This window comes from Polypterus senegalus, chromosome 12, assembly GCF_016835505.1.
Source record: "Polypterus senegalus isolate Bchr_013 chromosome 12, ASM1683550v1, whole genome shotgun sequence".
Classification (NCBI taxonomy): Eukaryota; Metazoa; Chordata; class Cladistia; order Polypteriformes; family Polypteridae; genus Polypterus; species Polypterus senegalus.
The window spans coordinates 13,248,455-13,264,026 of NC_053165.1; the positions used below are offsets into that span (position 1 = coordinate 13,248,455).

The 15,572-nt window shown below is 40.8% G+C and overlaps 1 protein-coding gene across 1 annotated transcript; it reads left to right on the plus strand.

Moving 5' to 3' along the window:
- LOC120541259 (kelch-like protein 10) lies at positions 1-15,045 on the plus strand. Its single transcript, XM_039772733.1, has 7 exons — positions 1-50; positions 3,662-3,827; positions 5,638-6,127; positions 6,268-6,888; positions 11,834-11,983; positions 14,479-14,880; positions 14,978-15,045. The coding sequence occupies exons 2-6, from the start codon at positions 3,682-3,684 to the stop codon at positions 14,851-14,853; spliced, it is 1,782 nt and encodes a 593-aa protein (XP_039628667.1). The 5' UTR covers positions 1-50; positions 3,662-3,681; the 3' UTR covers positions 14,854-14,880; positions 14,978-15,045.
- Positions 15,046-15,572: the final 527 nt, after the last annotated feature.

Sequence of the window (15,572 nt, forward strand, 5' to 3'; positions counted from 1 at the left end):
GAAGGCTGAGGGGAGCTGGTGAGCTGTGCACTCTTCCCATTATTTTACAGGTATGTGAATTAGCATTTATTTCAAACAAACTTGTGGGTCTAAAGTACATGACATTAAAGATGTCAAGTTAATGCTAATTTCTGTCCGTCCAGTAGTTACACTCTGTTGGGCATATTCAGTGTTAGTGTTTGCTTGAGCTATCTGTTGAAATGTATTTTGTATGCATGTAACAATAAAATGCATTTAATTTTTTTCAGTCCAACAGATGGCACACTACAAACATTACGTGCTATAGCAAGTGCGATGTAATTGAGGCAAAAGTCAAACTGCCATTGTAATTTAATGATGGAAAATACATTTAAATATAAAGAATAACAGCACGTTAAAAAGAATGATAGGGAAAGTAATCTCATTTGAATCCATGGAACATTCTGGTGAATATAAGTAGAAAAAATAATACAGCAAATACGAAAGAATACTTGGTGGTGTACTAATCTCATTTGAATCCATTAAAGAAACAAAAATTCTATAGTTTTGTATATGTTGTATGTGATGTGGTGGCTGAGAAATTTTTCTAAAATTTTTCTCTGTTAAACTTAAAAGTTTATGACATTAGATGCCCATTGATGCATTTTTCACATTTTGAACATGTCATGTGAACATTAACTGAAGAGATGACAGATAATGGGTCAAAAGATCTAACCCTACAAAAAGCCACTTACAACTGACCGTGGCTGAAGACTGGTTGTTGTAGATTAACATAAATCTTTGCAAACGTTTGTCCTTGGGACTTGTTGATAGTCATGGAGAAGGTGAGTCTGAGTGGGAATTGTGTGCGTTTAAATGTTCGGAAGGAAGGAGAGAAATTCTGGGAATGAAGATTGTTTCAGAATTTTGGATAGCAATCAGTTTACACTCAATAATCTCTTATATATATATTTCTCTTCTGGTTCGTCCTGCTTCCACTTCAAACCCGGTCCCACCCACACGGCATTTTTCGATTTCTATTCCTGCTCTTCCAAACCCTTCCCCTCGCTGGCTGCAGACTCCCATACACCCCCATGCTGCTTTTCTCGATTCCTATTCCTCCTTCGGACTACCGCGTTCCCTGCTCCTCTCTCATGACTCCATTGGTGTCACGTCACCGCCGAAGTGAAAGGTCACCTGGTCAGGCTAAATATAGGGCCTTGACGTGACCGGGTTGGAAGAGGAAGCAGGACGAACCAGAAGAGAAATATATATATATAGTATATATCAGGCTTACATAGCCAGGCACAACATTACTGAAGTTCATGAATTTCTGACAGTAAAGTTTGTTTCCAATGCAACATTAAAGCCCACAAATCTGTCCAGTTTCATTCCAACTGACTAGATATCATTACCCATGTCAGGTGAAGAGGTCACCACTATTATGGTCATTTGGGTTAAAGAATCTGACTTGTCTGAATTTTCAAAGTATCCAGAAAGACATCTGATGTCTCGTATATGTCATTGGTTTAATTTCCAGTCTTTAGATTCCAGGACATATTACGTTTGTTCTGCAGATTTAAATATGCACCATTGTGGACTTGTACAAAGTGCAGTTTTTGGTCTTGGTTGACTTAGCTGTTTCCGAGGATATCATGAAAAGATTTGCATCTGTATTCCTAAATTGTATACAGCTGGACCACTTGAGTGTCACAAGTCATGATATTAATGTGATTTTATGAGAACATGCTGTGACAGTTGATGGCGCTACACCAGCGGTTAACCCGAGGAGGCACACTGATAAAACAATTAAATGTTTTTATTTTCTTCACCTCGTGGTAAACGCCTTCCTTGTTTCCCACAGGCACAACACAGTCTCAAGCACAATACTTGTTACTTTTTCTTCTTTTCTTATTCTTCTCCACTCCTCCTTGGCAAGCTTTGTATCCCTCCTCCTGACTCTGGCTCTCAGAGTGGTGACAACTGGCTCCTTTTATAACGCCCCCGGAAGTGCTACAGGTGCTCGTTGACCTAGTTCCGGGTGTTGCAGAAAACATCGCCAAAGAGGGCTCAGCAGCTGTTGTAGCACCCCCTGGCAGCACCCCAGGGTCCCAACAGAGCTTTAGATAACTCCCATGAAGCCCTGTGGGAGTCCGAGGCACCACTGCAACCCATGGAGGCTGCCATCTAACGCCTCGGGAGAGGTACTGTTCTGCCCACACTTGCTCCCCCGGTCCTCTCTGTGAAGAGGTGCCCCAGCCGGTCAAGGACCCCGGTCAATGCATACCTCTCCTGTTACACTGGTCTACAAAAAAATATTTTTTGTTTGCTACTGGGAACTTCATAGCATCTCTTTATTAAGTTTTGTACACTGATTCCATATATGAAGTCGGAATTAAGCTAGCACATCAGGTTTTTGAGATGTACATCATTGACTTTTTGACACTTTTGAATATCAATCTAATATATCAACATGATATCTGGAGTTTGGGTTATGGCCCACCAAAATTGTTTTTATGAGTTTATTCTGAAAACAAACAACAAGACGATACTAGAGACACGTTAAAGCATATTTGTCAATTTACCTCAATATTAAAGTGAGGTCAGCGTTCCCAAAAATGTTGGAGGCACTCGTTTTTGTACTTGTACTGCACATCCGTCTCTCTTTGCAAGAACCAACAGTAGTTACCCATCATGCCCGGAGTGAATTTTTCCCAATATCAGTTTTCCATCACCTTTATATATTGATGAAATCTTTCCCCATGCTCATCTCTGACATCGCTTAGATTTGGTGGAAAAAAGTCAAGACGGGAATGTAAAAAATGCGTCTTCAGTGACGTTCAGGCTTCTGTAAGCTAATATATGTTCAGCAGGTTCTCCACAAGCTCAGTATAATTCTCTGCTCTGTGACTGTCAAGAAAATTCTGGACAACCTGCACGAATGAGGGTGCTGATTCAGTTGGCTTCAGTTTCCATTCGAACTCGGTCATTAAGCATCAGTTCACGGATTTCAGGGCCAACAAAAACACCTTCCTTAATTTTGGCTTCACTTTTCTCGAGACCAAACATTTCTTAAATGCTGAAACGCATCGCCTTTACTGTCCAGTCACTCTAGTTGTCCAAGACCGGGAACTTCATAACTAAAAAATGGGACATGCTGGACGAAAACGGTTTTCAGATTTGGAGTCGGCAAGTGAAATTTGTTAAAATACAGGTGAAAGAATCCCAGTAGCAAAATGCCTGTTGACCAATGTTATGAGTCTGAAGATTTGGCATTTGACGTCAACCCCTCTTTCTTCCAAGGATTAGAGGGAGGGATAAAGGGAAATGTAATGCATTACTTAATGAGAAAACAACATTAATGGTCTTTGGACCCTCTTAAGTATTTCAGAGTTCTAGGGACTGCTGCCTGTTTTGGCTGCATCAGGAAATAATACAATACAATACAATTTATTTTTGAATAGCCCAAAATCACACAAGAAGTGCTGCAATGGGCTTTAACAGGCCCTGCCTCTTGACAGCCCCCTAGCCTTGACTCTCTAAGAAGACAAGCAAAAACTCCCAAAAAAAAAACCCCAGTAGGGAAAAAATGGAAGAAACCTCAGGAAAGGCAGTTAACTAAGGCAATATGACTTATTGTTTTCTCTTTGAAGAAGTGATATTTTTAATCATTATTCCTGCATTTGATTTTTTTTCAATCCAGAAGTCAAGATTGGAAAAAATATGGAAAATAAATTTTGTGCTGTGGATTACAATGTGCTGAATGAGCTTCGCTTAGAAGGGAGTTTCCTTGATGTGGTGTTTTGTGTGAATGGAGTGGAGATCCCTGCTCACAAGAATGTGCTTTGTTGTTGTAGCCCCTACTTCAGGTAAGCACTTTCAGGTAAGACTATTTACCAGGTATGCATTTTGTATTGCTACAGTTAATTATTCCTTGTATGTGTGTATCTCTGCTCTACAGTGCATTGTCCTTCTGTCCAGAAGTTCCTAGGTGGCATAAGCAGTCTTGGACATGCCTGAATGTATGTGACGATGTGGGTTCTGGCTCCACGCTCCCATTGCTATACAGGAAGCCTTAACCCAACACCGTCGGTAATGTCACCGATGAGCTAGTCAGTGTAGGCTATAACTGAGCAAGGGGATGGTACAACGTGCAAAAGTGCTTTTATTAAAATGAATTCAAAACAGTGTTCAATAAATAAAGTGCAGTGCCAAAGTTCTTCAATAAATAAATAATCCATTAAAAGAAAATGTGGAGGTAAAACCATTAGAAAAATCAATCCTTTAAAACCAAAAGGTTAAAACGATCAGGAAGCAGTCTTTAAAAACAAATGACAAACCCGGTGCCTTCGTTTAAAACTAGCGTCTCTCCTGCTTCACCCATCAGGGCCCCGCAACAAGGGAGATGCTCTCTCTCTGCAGCTGACATTCTTTACATATGCTACTGCTGTCAGTTGCCTCACCGATCCTTGGCTCCGGTCAGCTCCTCCAGACAGCGACTTGGGAATCCCTTAACGGCCAAGGCTCTCACGTTAGGGACACTGCGTCCCAACTCCCGACTCCCGCTACCGTCTGCGGAGAGTCCTGCACCTTCCCGTTCACTCCCGAACTGCAAAAACAAACATCTGCGGAGCGACCACAACCACTTCTCCCAGGTGTTGGCCAAACACCCAGGCTGCCTTCAGCTGCCTGCTAGCACTCGCCCGCTTCCTACTGCACCGAATTGCTCGCCTGCTTCCTGCTCCCAACCTCAGTTTACTTCTTTTTCGATCTCCCTTTTTTTTTTTTTCCTTCTCTCGTTCTTTCTCATCCCCCTCTAACCGACTCACGCTTCTTTTTTATAATGCAAGGGGCCATAGCAGCTGTAACAAATTAGCCACGGGACAATCACGGATGTGGGCAGTCCCTCACCTGTGCACTCGGTGAGAAACGCCCACACCGCAGAACCTCCTGTGGCTTGCCATGGCCCAACGCCCACTCGCTAAGCCGCCGCGACAGCGGTGATTATTTATTTAAAATAGGCCCTTACTGGGAACGCTGTGGACCCGCTATACTACAATGTATTGAATAAAGGGATGCACACCTAATGTCAGTCAGTCAGTCACTTTCCAACCCACTATAACCTAACACAGGGTCACAGGGGTCTGCTGGAGCCAATCCCAGCCAGCACAGGGAGTGAGGCAGGAACAAACCCAGGGCAGGGCGCCAGCCCACCGCATACACACACACACACCAAGCACAATTTAGGATTGCCATTGCACCTAACCTGTATGTCTTTGGACTGTGGGAGGAAACCCACGCAGACACGAGGAGAACCTGCAAACTCCACACAGGGAGGACCCACAAGCGAACCCACGTCTTCTAACTGCGAGGCAGCAGCACTACCACTGCGCCACCATGCCGCCCCACAGCTGATGTTTAATAGTTTAACGGATTGAAAACAATGGGTAACAGGTTGATGTTGAATGAATGAATTGTTTGAACAAAGGGGTCCGTAGTTCATGTTGTATTTCGGATCAGAATTTTATTTACAGCTTGGGAGTTTCTTACCTGCTCACTCCATACAGGGAGAAGTAACTTTACAACATTCAACTCTACTGCTAAAATGTAAAGAAACCAGGAATGTTCAATTACCAGATATTAAAATGTCACACATCCTCAGAGTCTCTCTCTTTGCAGGACTTTGTTCTCTAAACGATGGAACAATAAGGAAAAGAGGTTCTACAACATTCCAGGTGTTTCTCCAGACATGATGGAGATGATCATCACCTTTGCCTACACGCAAACTGTCCCAATTACATCAGACAATGTAAAGCAGCTGCTTGTGGTAGCTGACCAGTTTAACATACTGGGCCTTATTAACCTCTGTCGTGAGTTCATCGAGTCTCAGCTCTCCCCTGAGAACTGCATTGGCATTTGTAGGTTTGCATTTCACTACTGCTGCCCCAATCTGTGCTTCAAGGCCTTCAGGTTCATCTTGAACGAATTTGAGGAACTCGTCAAGGTGTCCGATGAGTTCTTGCAGTTGAGCTTCTTTGAACTGTGTGACATCCTTGAGAGGGACGAACTGAATGTTAAAAATGAGAGCCAGGTATTCCATGCTGTCATGAAGTGGATTTCTTACCAGCCAGGACCTCGCATGGGATTTGTCTCAGAGCTTCTTCCAAAGGTACCAGGCCTTTATATACCACTATTTTTACGTCTCATTTGCTGTGGCATTTGAAGGACCATGCGCTAACTGAATCTTCCCTTAATATGAATTCACTGAGTGGTTTCCAAAAGTAAGTACTACTCTTGTTCTTTTTACAGGTGCGCCTAGAAATGAAGGACTGTGGAATTTTCATGCAAGACGTGAAGAAAAATGAGTACATAAATTACAATGAAAAATATAAATACTTCATTCTCAGATCCTTGTTGAAAATTATCTATGATATCAGCATTAACGATTCAGGAATGGCACAGTCGGATAGCTCTGTCACATCTTCCCGTCTGCCTTTCAGTATCCTGCTGTCTATTGGAGGATGGAGGGGCGGCCACCCTACAAATAGCATTGAGGCTTATGATGCCCGTGCTAAAATCTGGACAGATGTGACATGTGAGGAGGAGACGCCTAAAGCTTACCTTGGAACCGCATACCTCAGAGGATATGTTTATTTTATTGGTGGATTTGATAGTGTGGAGTACTACAACATGGTCTGTCGTTTTGACCCCGTGAACAGGGTGTGGCAAGAAGTGGCTCCTATGCATTGTCGCCGTGGTTACATTAGCGTGGTTGTTCTTAATAATCTCATCTATGCTATGGGGGGATTTGATGGTCACAATCGTCTGAAAACAGCTGAAAAATACAATGCGGAAACCAACCAATGGACCTTGCTGTCATCTATGAATGAGCGTCGAAGTGATGCCAGTGCCACCACACTGTATGGAAAGGTAAGGTATGAAGAGGACGCTCGGATTAAGGGAAATTAAAGCAAAGTGCTGTGCTTGTTTAAATGATAATCTAAGACCCTGTACAAAGTTACCTTTCTAATAATCTTGTTGTCGTAGCTACTTTCTCAAACAAATGAAACAAAGCTTCATCTACTGGAATGGCACAGCTAAACTCTGTGCGGCCCGCATGACAGATCCTAGTTAGCACTGAACTTGTACAAAATGATTATTATCGTTTGTGATTGAATCATTCTGCATCTTCAGCGTTACTTATTGACTTTTCTTACTTCTGCCTTCTGAAAAAAAACACGTTTTCCCATGGCATTACGGTACCGGAAACGTCATCTGATAGTATAGCCACAAGCCTTGACCAAAGTTAATCAGCCGCAACTTCACAACTGAAGGGCTAGGCTGCAGCAGGGGCGGCCTTAGGTACGTGTAAACTGTGAACCTGCACAGGGCTGCCACTAGGCCCGCACCTGGGGGGGACAACTATGACACTTGTCAGGGGCCCGGCCTTTTTCGAGTTTTTTTTTTTTTTTAAATATACGCACATATTTGAAACACGAAAGGGGCCCAAACTCTGTCAGCTGCCTGGGGCCCAGAATTTCCTAGGTGCTAGCCGGCCGCCATGCCAATATACAGTACAGGCCGAAAGTTTGGACACACCACCTCATTCAATGTGTTTTCTTTATTTTCATGACCATTTACATTGGTAGATTCTCACTGAAGGCATCAAAACTATGAATGAACACATGTGGAGTTATGTACTTAACAAAAAAAGGTGAAATAACTGAAAACATGTTTTATATTCTAGTTTCTTCAGAATAGCCACCCTTTGCTCAGATTACTGCTTTGCACACTCTTGGCATTCTCTCGATGAGCTTCAACAGGTAGTCACCTGAAATGGTTTTCACTTCACAGGTGTGCCTTATCAGGGTGATTTAGTGGAATTTCTTGCTTTATCAATGGGGTTGGGACCAGCAGTTGTGTTGTGCAGAAGTCAGGTTAGTTGGACGATCATTTATTTTTCAACAGGACAATGACCCCAAACACACCTCCAGGCTGTGTAAGGGCTATTTGACCAAGAAGGAGAGTGATGGAGTGCTGTAAATGGTCATGAAGATAAAGAAAACACATTGAATGGGGAGGTGTGGCCAAACTTTTGGCCTGTACTGTATATTGAATATAAAACAGAAAGAGAAAATAACGACATAGCTGACGACAATGTGGCCGAAAGGCATTGTGTTTCTTGTTAATCAGTACTCTGTATTTACAAATGTCGCTAGAGTCGGAGCAGTAAGCTATATGTAGTATTAGAACGTTCTGCCGTAATGAGAATATCACAGGCCACCACTTGGTTTTCAAGTTACGGACACGCGCATATCATGTCATGAGCACGAGGCGGCTATGCAGTGTCCGCAATGGACGTGGCCATCCGCCGTGCATAAGATACCATATTGACATTGGCGGGCGAAGGGGCCACTGATTCTTTCTCTGCCCAGGGCCGCCACGAACCTAGAGCCACCCCTGCTAGGCTACACTACTTGCTTGAGCTGCTGAGACTGGCCACTGGGCAGAACTGACCATCACGACTAGTAATAGCCCGCATATTTTCACATTTTTTTGCTCTAGTTTTATGTGATTTTGTGCTAGTATTGTAACGAACAATTAGCGCAGACTACAGCTGAAGATCTGAAGTGGACGCGGAAGTTGGCGAGTTGTTTATTAACATATTTTTGTGATTTTGAGTTTGTAAAATTAGTGTAGGTCAGGTGGCTTTTTTCAAATGGGCTTATTTTACAATATAAACTTTGAAGTAAAGTAAAATTTCATTTTCGGAGGATTTGTTTTCCAACTTGAATTACTGAGCAATGAATTCAGTGAGCGTTTTCGTGATTTCAGTTCACACGAACAGGACTTTGCGCTGTTTACGTCACCATACTCTTACAACGTTGAGAATGCGCCTGAGAATATCCAAACGGAATTGATTGAACTGCAGTCCGATTCTATTCTGAACGCAAAATACAGCAAAGTTGGTGTGCCAGGCTTGTATGCTTACCTGCTACCCCTTGTATGTGCAGATCCGTAAGTTGGCATCGAGAGTACTGTCAGTGTTCTGAAACACTTACCATTGTGAGCAACTGTTTTCGTTAATGAAAGCTACCAAAACCCCACATCGCTCAAGACTTACTGTCGAACACCTGTCATCCCTCATAAAAGCTGCAGCTGCCCAAGATTTCAAGCCTGATATTGACAAACTGGTTACTAACAAGAGATGCCATGTGTCGGGACAAAACAAATAGATCTCAGACTGTAAGACTCCTATATAAGCAATGAATATCATATAATAATATAAGGACCTAGCTAAGAGGCCAAGACTCTAATTGTACGCTGTTGTACGGTTAGTGTATGAAAATAAATTGCTTAACTTTAAACTTTTTAAGTGTTAACATTTTTTATAGTTTTCAGTATTGGAAAGAAAGCTACAGTAACTTTGTATAATAGTCTAACAGTATTTGTTACTGCGCGGCCTGCTGATGCACGTATGGCAGTCGAGGCGGCCCACCAATGGCAGTGAGTTTGACATGCCTGTCTTAGAGCACCTGTTTGTCTTTTGCAAATTTTTTATCCATTAATTTTATTTTATGTTATTTTACACTGATTGTATTATTACAAAATAAATCTAGGTGATGAGACCATACACAATCCACAACATTATTTTTCCTTTTTTGCTAATTTTAAGTAATGGCTTACGTCCGTCTCCTTTGAAAAGAGAATTTTGTTCTGTGAGTTCAGACATGGACAGATTTTTTGGTACCCCTTCACGAATAAAGAACAACTCACAATTGTATCTGAAATAACTTGTAACTAACAAAAGTCATTGGGACTCACCATTGTTAAGTCTGCATTTAACAAAAACCAGACTTTGCTTTAGAGTTTTGATTCAACAGAGTATTTCCAATAAGAACACAAATGGAAATTGGCCAAGACAAAAATGATGGGTCCCCTTATCCTAATCATTTCTTGCACTACCTTGAGGCAATGACTGCAGATAAGCAATTCCTGGAGCTCTCAGTGGGACTTTTACACCCATTAATGGGTAGTTTGGCCCACTGATCCTGCACAAACTACTCCAGCCTTGTCAGGTTTCAAGGGGGTTTTCTCCAGACTGCGTGTTTCAATTCTTTCCATAGATGTTTCATGGGATTCAAATTTGGGCTCATGGAAGGCTACTTCACAACAGTCCAATGTTTTGTTCTTGGTCATCCTTGGGTGCTTTTAGCTGTGTGTTTTGGCTCCTTATCCTGTTGGAAGATCCATGACCTTCAACTAAGACAGAGCTTTCTGACACTAGGCAGTACATTTTGCTCCAGAATGTCTTGGTAGTCTTGACATTTCATTGTCCCCTATGAAGACTTAAGGCATCCGATGTCAGAAGCAGCAGAGTGGCCCCAAAACAGGTGTTTCACAGTAGGTATGGCGTTCTTTTGTTTGAAAGCTTCATTTTTTGGTCTATGGACACAGAGCTCATGTGTGACTTGCCAGAAAGCTCCAGTTTTGTCTGCTCTGTCCAAAGGATGTTCTTCCAGAAGAATTGTGGCTTCTCAATATGCAATTCAGCAAATTCCAGTTTGGCTTTTTTGCTTAAAACATAAACAGTGGAATCCTGGGTATTCTTCAGTTGGGCCCACTGTCACTCAAAAAGCAACGGACGGTGTGATCAGACACTGATGGGCCTTGACCTTGGAGTTCAGCTTGTATCTCTTTGGAAGTTGTCCTTTGCTTTTTGTCTATCATTCTCGCTATCCTTCTGCCCATTCTGGGGTTGATTTTCCTCTTACTTTTTTTACTTTTATCATTTATTTTTATTTCGAGTTATGTTCTGGCACTGTGTTATATGTATTGCCCATAAAAAGCATTCACCCCTGTGAAGTTTTAATATTTTATTATTCTACAATATTGAATGGCATTATATTTAAATAATCAATTTGGCTTTTTTGACATCAGTCAACATAAAAGACTATTTTAATGTCAAATTGGCAATAGGGGTTTGTTCCAGAAAGCACTTTTAGCGTGAAGTCCAGCTAAAGTAAATCAGGATTCACTTAAATCTGTTTAATTCCATTCCAAAAAAAAGTGGATTTAACCAAACTTTAATTTCTGGAATAGATTAAGCCAAAATTACGTGATCTGTGAGGCCAAAGATGCAGGAAACTCGCCAATCTTGGAGCATTTGCCTGTTACAGAAAGAAAGAATTGTTTTCTGGAGCATCTAACCTGCAGAAGAGCAAGTTTAACATAAATGATTAAAACTTTGCAGCCTCAATAGTTAGGGAGCACAGCATCCAATCATAAGAACAAAAGTCATGAGCGTCCTGTCAGAAATGCTGATTCCCGAATCTCTGTTTAAGAAGCGGAAAAGGCCAATGAAATATTGAAAAAGTTGTGCCTCTTAAACCACGGCAGCATTTTCTGAGCAGTAATAACTGATAACAGACTCACTGATGGGTTTCAACCATGGGGTATAGTATAGAAGCACAGAGTAACTGCTTCCCTACAGATTTTATTTTTTTATTTTTTCTCCAGCCGTCTATGGAGTTTTTTTTGTTTTTTCTGTCCCCCCTGGCCATTGACCTTACTCTTATTCGATGTTAATTAATGTTGATTTATTTTGTTTTCTTATTGTGTCTTTTATTTTTCTATTCTTTATTATGTAAAGCACTTTGAGCTACTGTTTGTATGAAAATGTGCTATAGAAATAAATGTTGTTGTGTTTATTTTTATAATGTCAGACACTAAATAGCTAAATCAATATTTGGTGTTTTTTTTCAGAAAGACTCCAAGCCTTGGCTCAAACAATATTGTTCAGCCTAGAGTCTCTGGAGATTATCTGAATAATTATTTTGTTGTAGAAATTTTCTTCCGTATTGTTTGTCTCCAGATTTATATTTGTGGGGGCTTCAATGGCCACAACTGCCTCTTTACAGCCGAAGTTTATGAACCTGCAGTAGACCAGTGGTCAATGATTGCTCCAATGATGATTGAGCGGAGTGGAGTAGGAGTGATTGCTTACAAAGATGAAGTTTTTGCGGTGAGTACAAGAGGCTTTCTTGATTTCTTAAATCGGAGTGCAGCACACTGGGAACATTGACGGCATAGATGTGGTATCAGCAACAAAATGGAAACCTGTCATCGTATATCGTCAATGGCATTTGGAAAGAAAATTCTATCAAACTTTTATGTGACTCGGATTAAAGCATTGATTTAAAACAGGATTTCTGATTTTCTATATTGTGTAGAAATTTGGGGAAATATGAACTGAAGTTTTATTGAATTTAGAGTGTTTACTCGATTAATGATGTTGAAACATTAAGTTAGTTCAAGCGAGCTAAAAAGGTTTGCTACTGATTTTCGTTTGTACTTCATATCTGATGCTTATCGTTTCAGTGTCCAACAATAGTCGGCCAGTACTGATGGATTCCACTTGCTTTGGTGCCAGTTTTCCATCATTGCAATGATCTGGTGAAACCTTTTGTCGTGTCCGTCACTGACTGCACCAACATTATTATTACTTACTATTTGGCTGATGCCTTTATCCAAGGTGACTTGTAACATCTGAGATAAAATTGGTTATATAACTTTTGTTTTTTTTCCAGTTGGAGCACAGGCAGGTGAATTGACCTGCTCATTGTCACAAAGTGTCAGTAGTGGGATTTAAACTCGCAACCTTAAGGTTTCAGATCTAAAGTTTTAACCAGTACACCACACTACCTGCCTTATCAGGGAGGAAGTTCAAGTCTGAATGCAGAAAATGAATCTTTAGCAACATGTTGAACTTCATGATTTTATATGCTTTGAGCTTGTTGTCAACCTGCTGGATGTAGTTTGGTGTTCTGTAGTGGCCATGAAAATTCTCTACGATAACCATGAGTGCCTTCCGTGTAATTTTTTCAAGCCCCAGTCACAGATTTTCAAAGTGCTTCGTATTGATGATGTGTCTCATTTGTGGACCAACAAAAAAATCTTCCTTAGTCTTGACATCAGTGGAAATGCCTTGTCTCAAATATCAAAATCAACTTTCTTGTTCTGTACTTTTATGACAGTTTTCCTCAGTACAAGTTTCTAATCAACAGTGGGCAAAAATATCTATGTTGGGTTAACAAGTGGTTTATGTTTCACACGTTTCTGCTCGGGAACCAGATTTATGGAAGACTCTTCAGTATAGCTGTCAAATTGTTACAAATAATTTTGGGGGTGTGAATTCTGTTTCAAATCCTAAAACTACAACCAAAACTATCTCTCTATTATATAAAAAAAATCCTGGGATGAGACGAGACTTTTTCAAAGAGATAATTTCAAGTCTCGTGAGACGAGACTTTGTGCCAAGAGATTTAACCACGCCTGGGGCCGGAAATAAAAGACAAAGAGTAGAAGATAAAGTAGAATGTCAGTCGTAAAGAGTTTCAAAAACGTTGGCGCGATACACATGCAGAGCAGGTCAGAGATAATGAAAGTACTAAAATTTGAAAGTCTCAAAAAACTGACAGTAAAGATCTCATTAGTGCAAAAAAAAACGATGAAATAACGGAACAGCGAAAAGAGATTGAATATATGGACATAGATGATATGACAGAAATATGTAGATATTGTTCAGCTTTAAAGTTTAAGTCTGAGAATTGTAGATCGTCTAATTCGTGTTGCCATCAGGGAAAAGTAGTGTTTCTTCACAATGAAGAGGCTGATCCACGAGAATTAAAAGATTTGTTATTTGGTAAAAGTGAAATCCACAAACACTACAGGCAAAATATCCGAATCTACAATAATCTACAATAATCGCATCATTCAGTGCTCAAAACGTAGATTTACACGATTCAGGACCATACGCTGTGAGAATCTGTGGTCCCGTAACAATTAAAGCTATGACAAGTTTAATTTTCAAACAATCTGAGAGGTTTATATTTATGATCATGGAGAAGCGGTGCAACATAGAATTGAAAGAGTTAAACGATCGATATTAGAAATTCTACAGCCAATAATGGATACAAATCCATACGTCCAAAAGCATCGCACTTTACAAAAAATGTATCTGAAAGACACAGGCAGACGTTTTCTTGGATTTCTATATGATTTCGAAAGGTCACGCTCGCATATATAATAAACCAACATGTGATGAATTATCAGCGATAATAGTTTCGAAAGACGGAGATATCAAAGACAGAGTTGATATTTGTGTTTATCCAAAAGCACAGCACAATTTGTTACAAGCGGCAGATCCAGGAAATGACTAATGCGTAGAGCCCACAAGGCGGTTGGCAAGGAAAGAGCCCCCCTAGTACTACTATAAAATAGACTCACTAAATTATTCAAAAATTTTTTTTTACGAAAATGAAAAGTAACATTTCAGGATGTAAAGCTGTTACAGGCCTGGTTCAGTGCCTTAGTCCATGTGACAAAAAGCCACTGATGATAATGATATTAGCTTTAGTCGTTACACAGAGGAAGTGACTGCCTATAAAATCTGCCTGCTCTTCTGTTGATTGGTCAGAATGATGCATTTTCATATTTGTTTCATCCATTACTTTTCAGGTGGGAGGCTTTGACGGGGAAAATCGCTTGGACACAGCTGAGGCCTACAACCCGCAGACGGACACCTGGCGCTCCGTGTCCTCCATGATTACACCACGTAGCAACTTTGGCATTGAGACAATGGAAGATTTCCTTTATGTGGTTGGCGGCTATGATGGTTTAACTACCTCATCTAAGGTGGAGAGTTATAACAAAGAGACTGACGAATGGAAAGAGCTTCCAGACATGAAACTGGATCGTAGTGCACTAAGCTGCTGTGTGCTGTATGGCCTGCCCAACGTCAGGGAGTATGTGGCACGTCGGCAATCCCAAAATTCAGTCTCCATGTTAGTGGAGCGCCAAATCTCTCCGTTTTATAGCATTCCCCCTGTATGAGAGCAAGATGTACAGCAGAATGAAATGGTTTGTGAAAATCCTTGTTTTTCTTTATTACCAAATATTGTATATGCTCTAAATCTTGCATATTATAATATGAGGTTTCACCCTGGTATCTTGACAGGTTATAGAAAATGGTGGGGTGGAAAAGGCAGAAGATGGCATAGGATGATTGGGATGGCTTCCACTCTTGCTTCAGTGACAAACTAAGGTTAGATTTGTTTTACAAAGTCTGTGATAGACCACCTGCTTAGATGGCTTGTGTAACAAGCTGAACAAACAATGCCAGTACCCACCTACATTAAGAGTAGGCACAAGGCACAGTTCCAGGCACCAGACCAATGCAAGTTATGTAATTGTTCATATAGGTCTGTGTGTATTTGGAATTTGGAAGGAAACTTGTAGACCCACATAAGAGGAGAAATGCTCCTCTTTAGAACAACACATCCTGGCAAATGGTTTTATACACCTCACAGACTAATGCTAGCTTAGAAAACACGCACAAAATACTTCACTTTTGAGCACAAAACAGCACTTAATTTGGCTTTTAATGCAAGTTTAACTTGAAACATAAAAGCTGCAAAGTAGACAAGGGACATCTTATCATTATCAGACAGAGCATCTCTGGTTCACAAAGTTTCTTGTCTATCATTAATTTATTTTTGCCTTTTCAGCTGTGCCGAGGTAACTTTGGTTCAAAGGAAAGGCGCCCAAAGGCT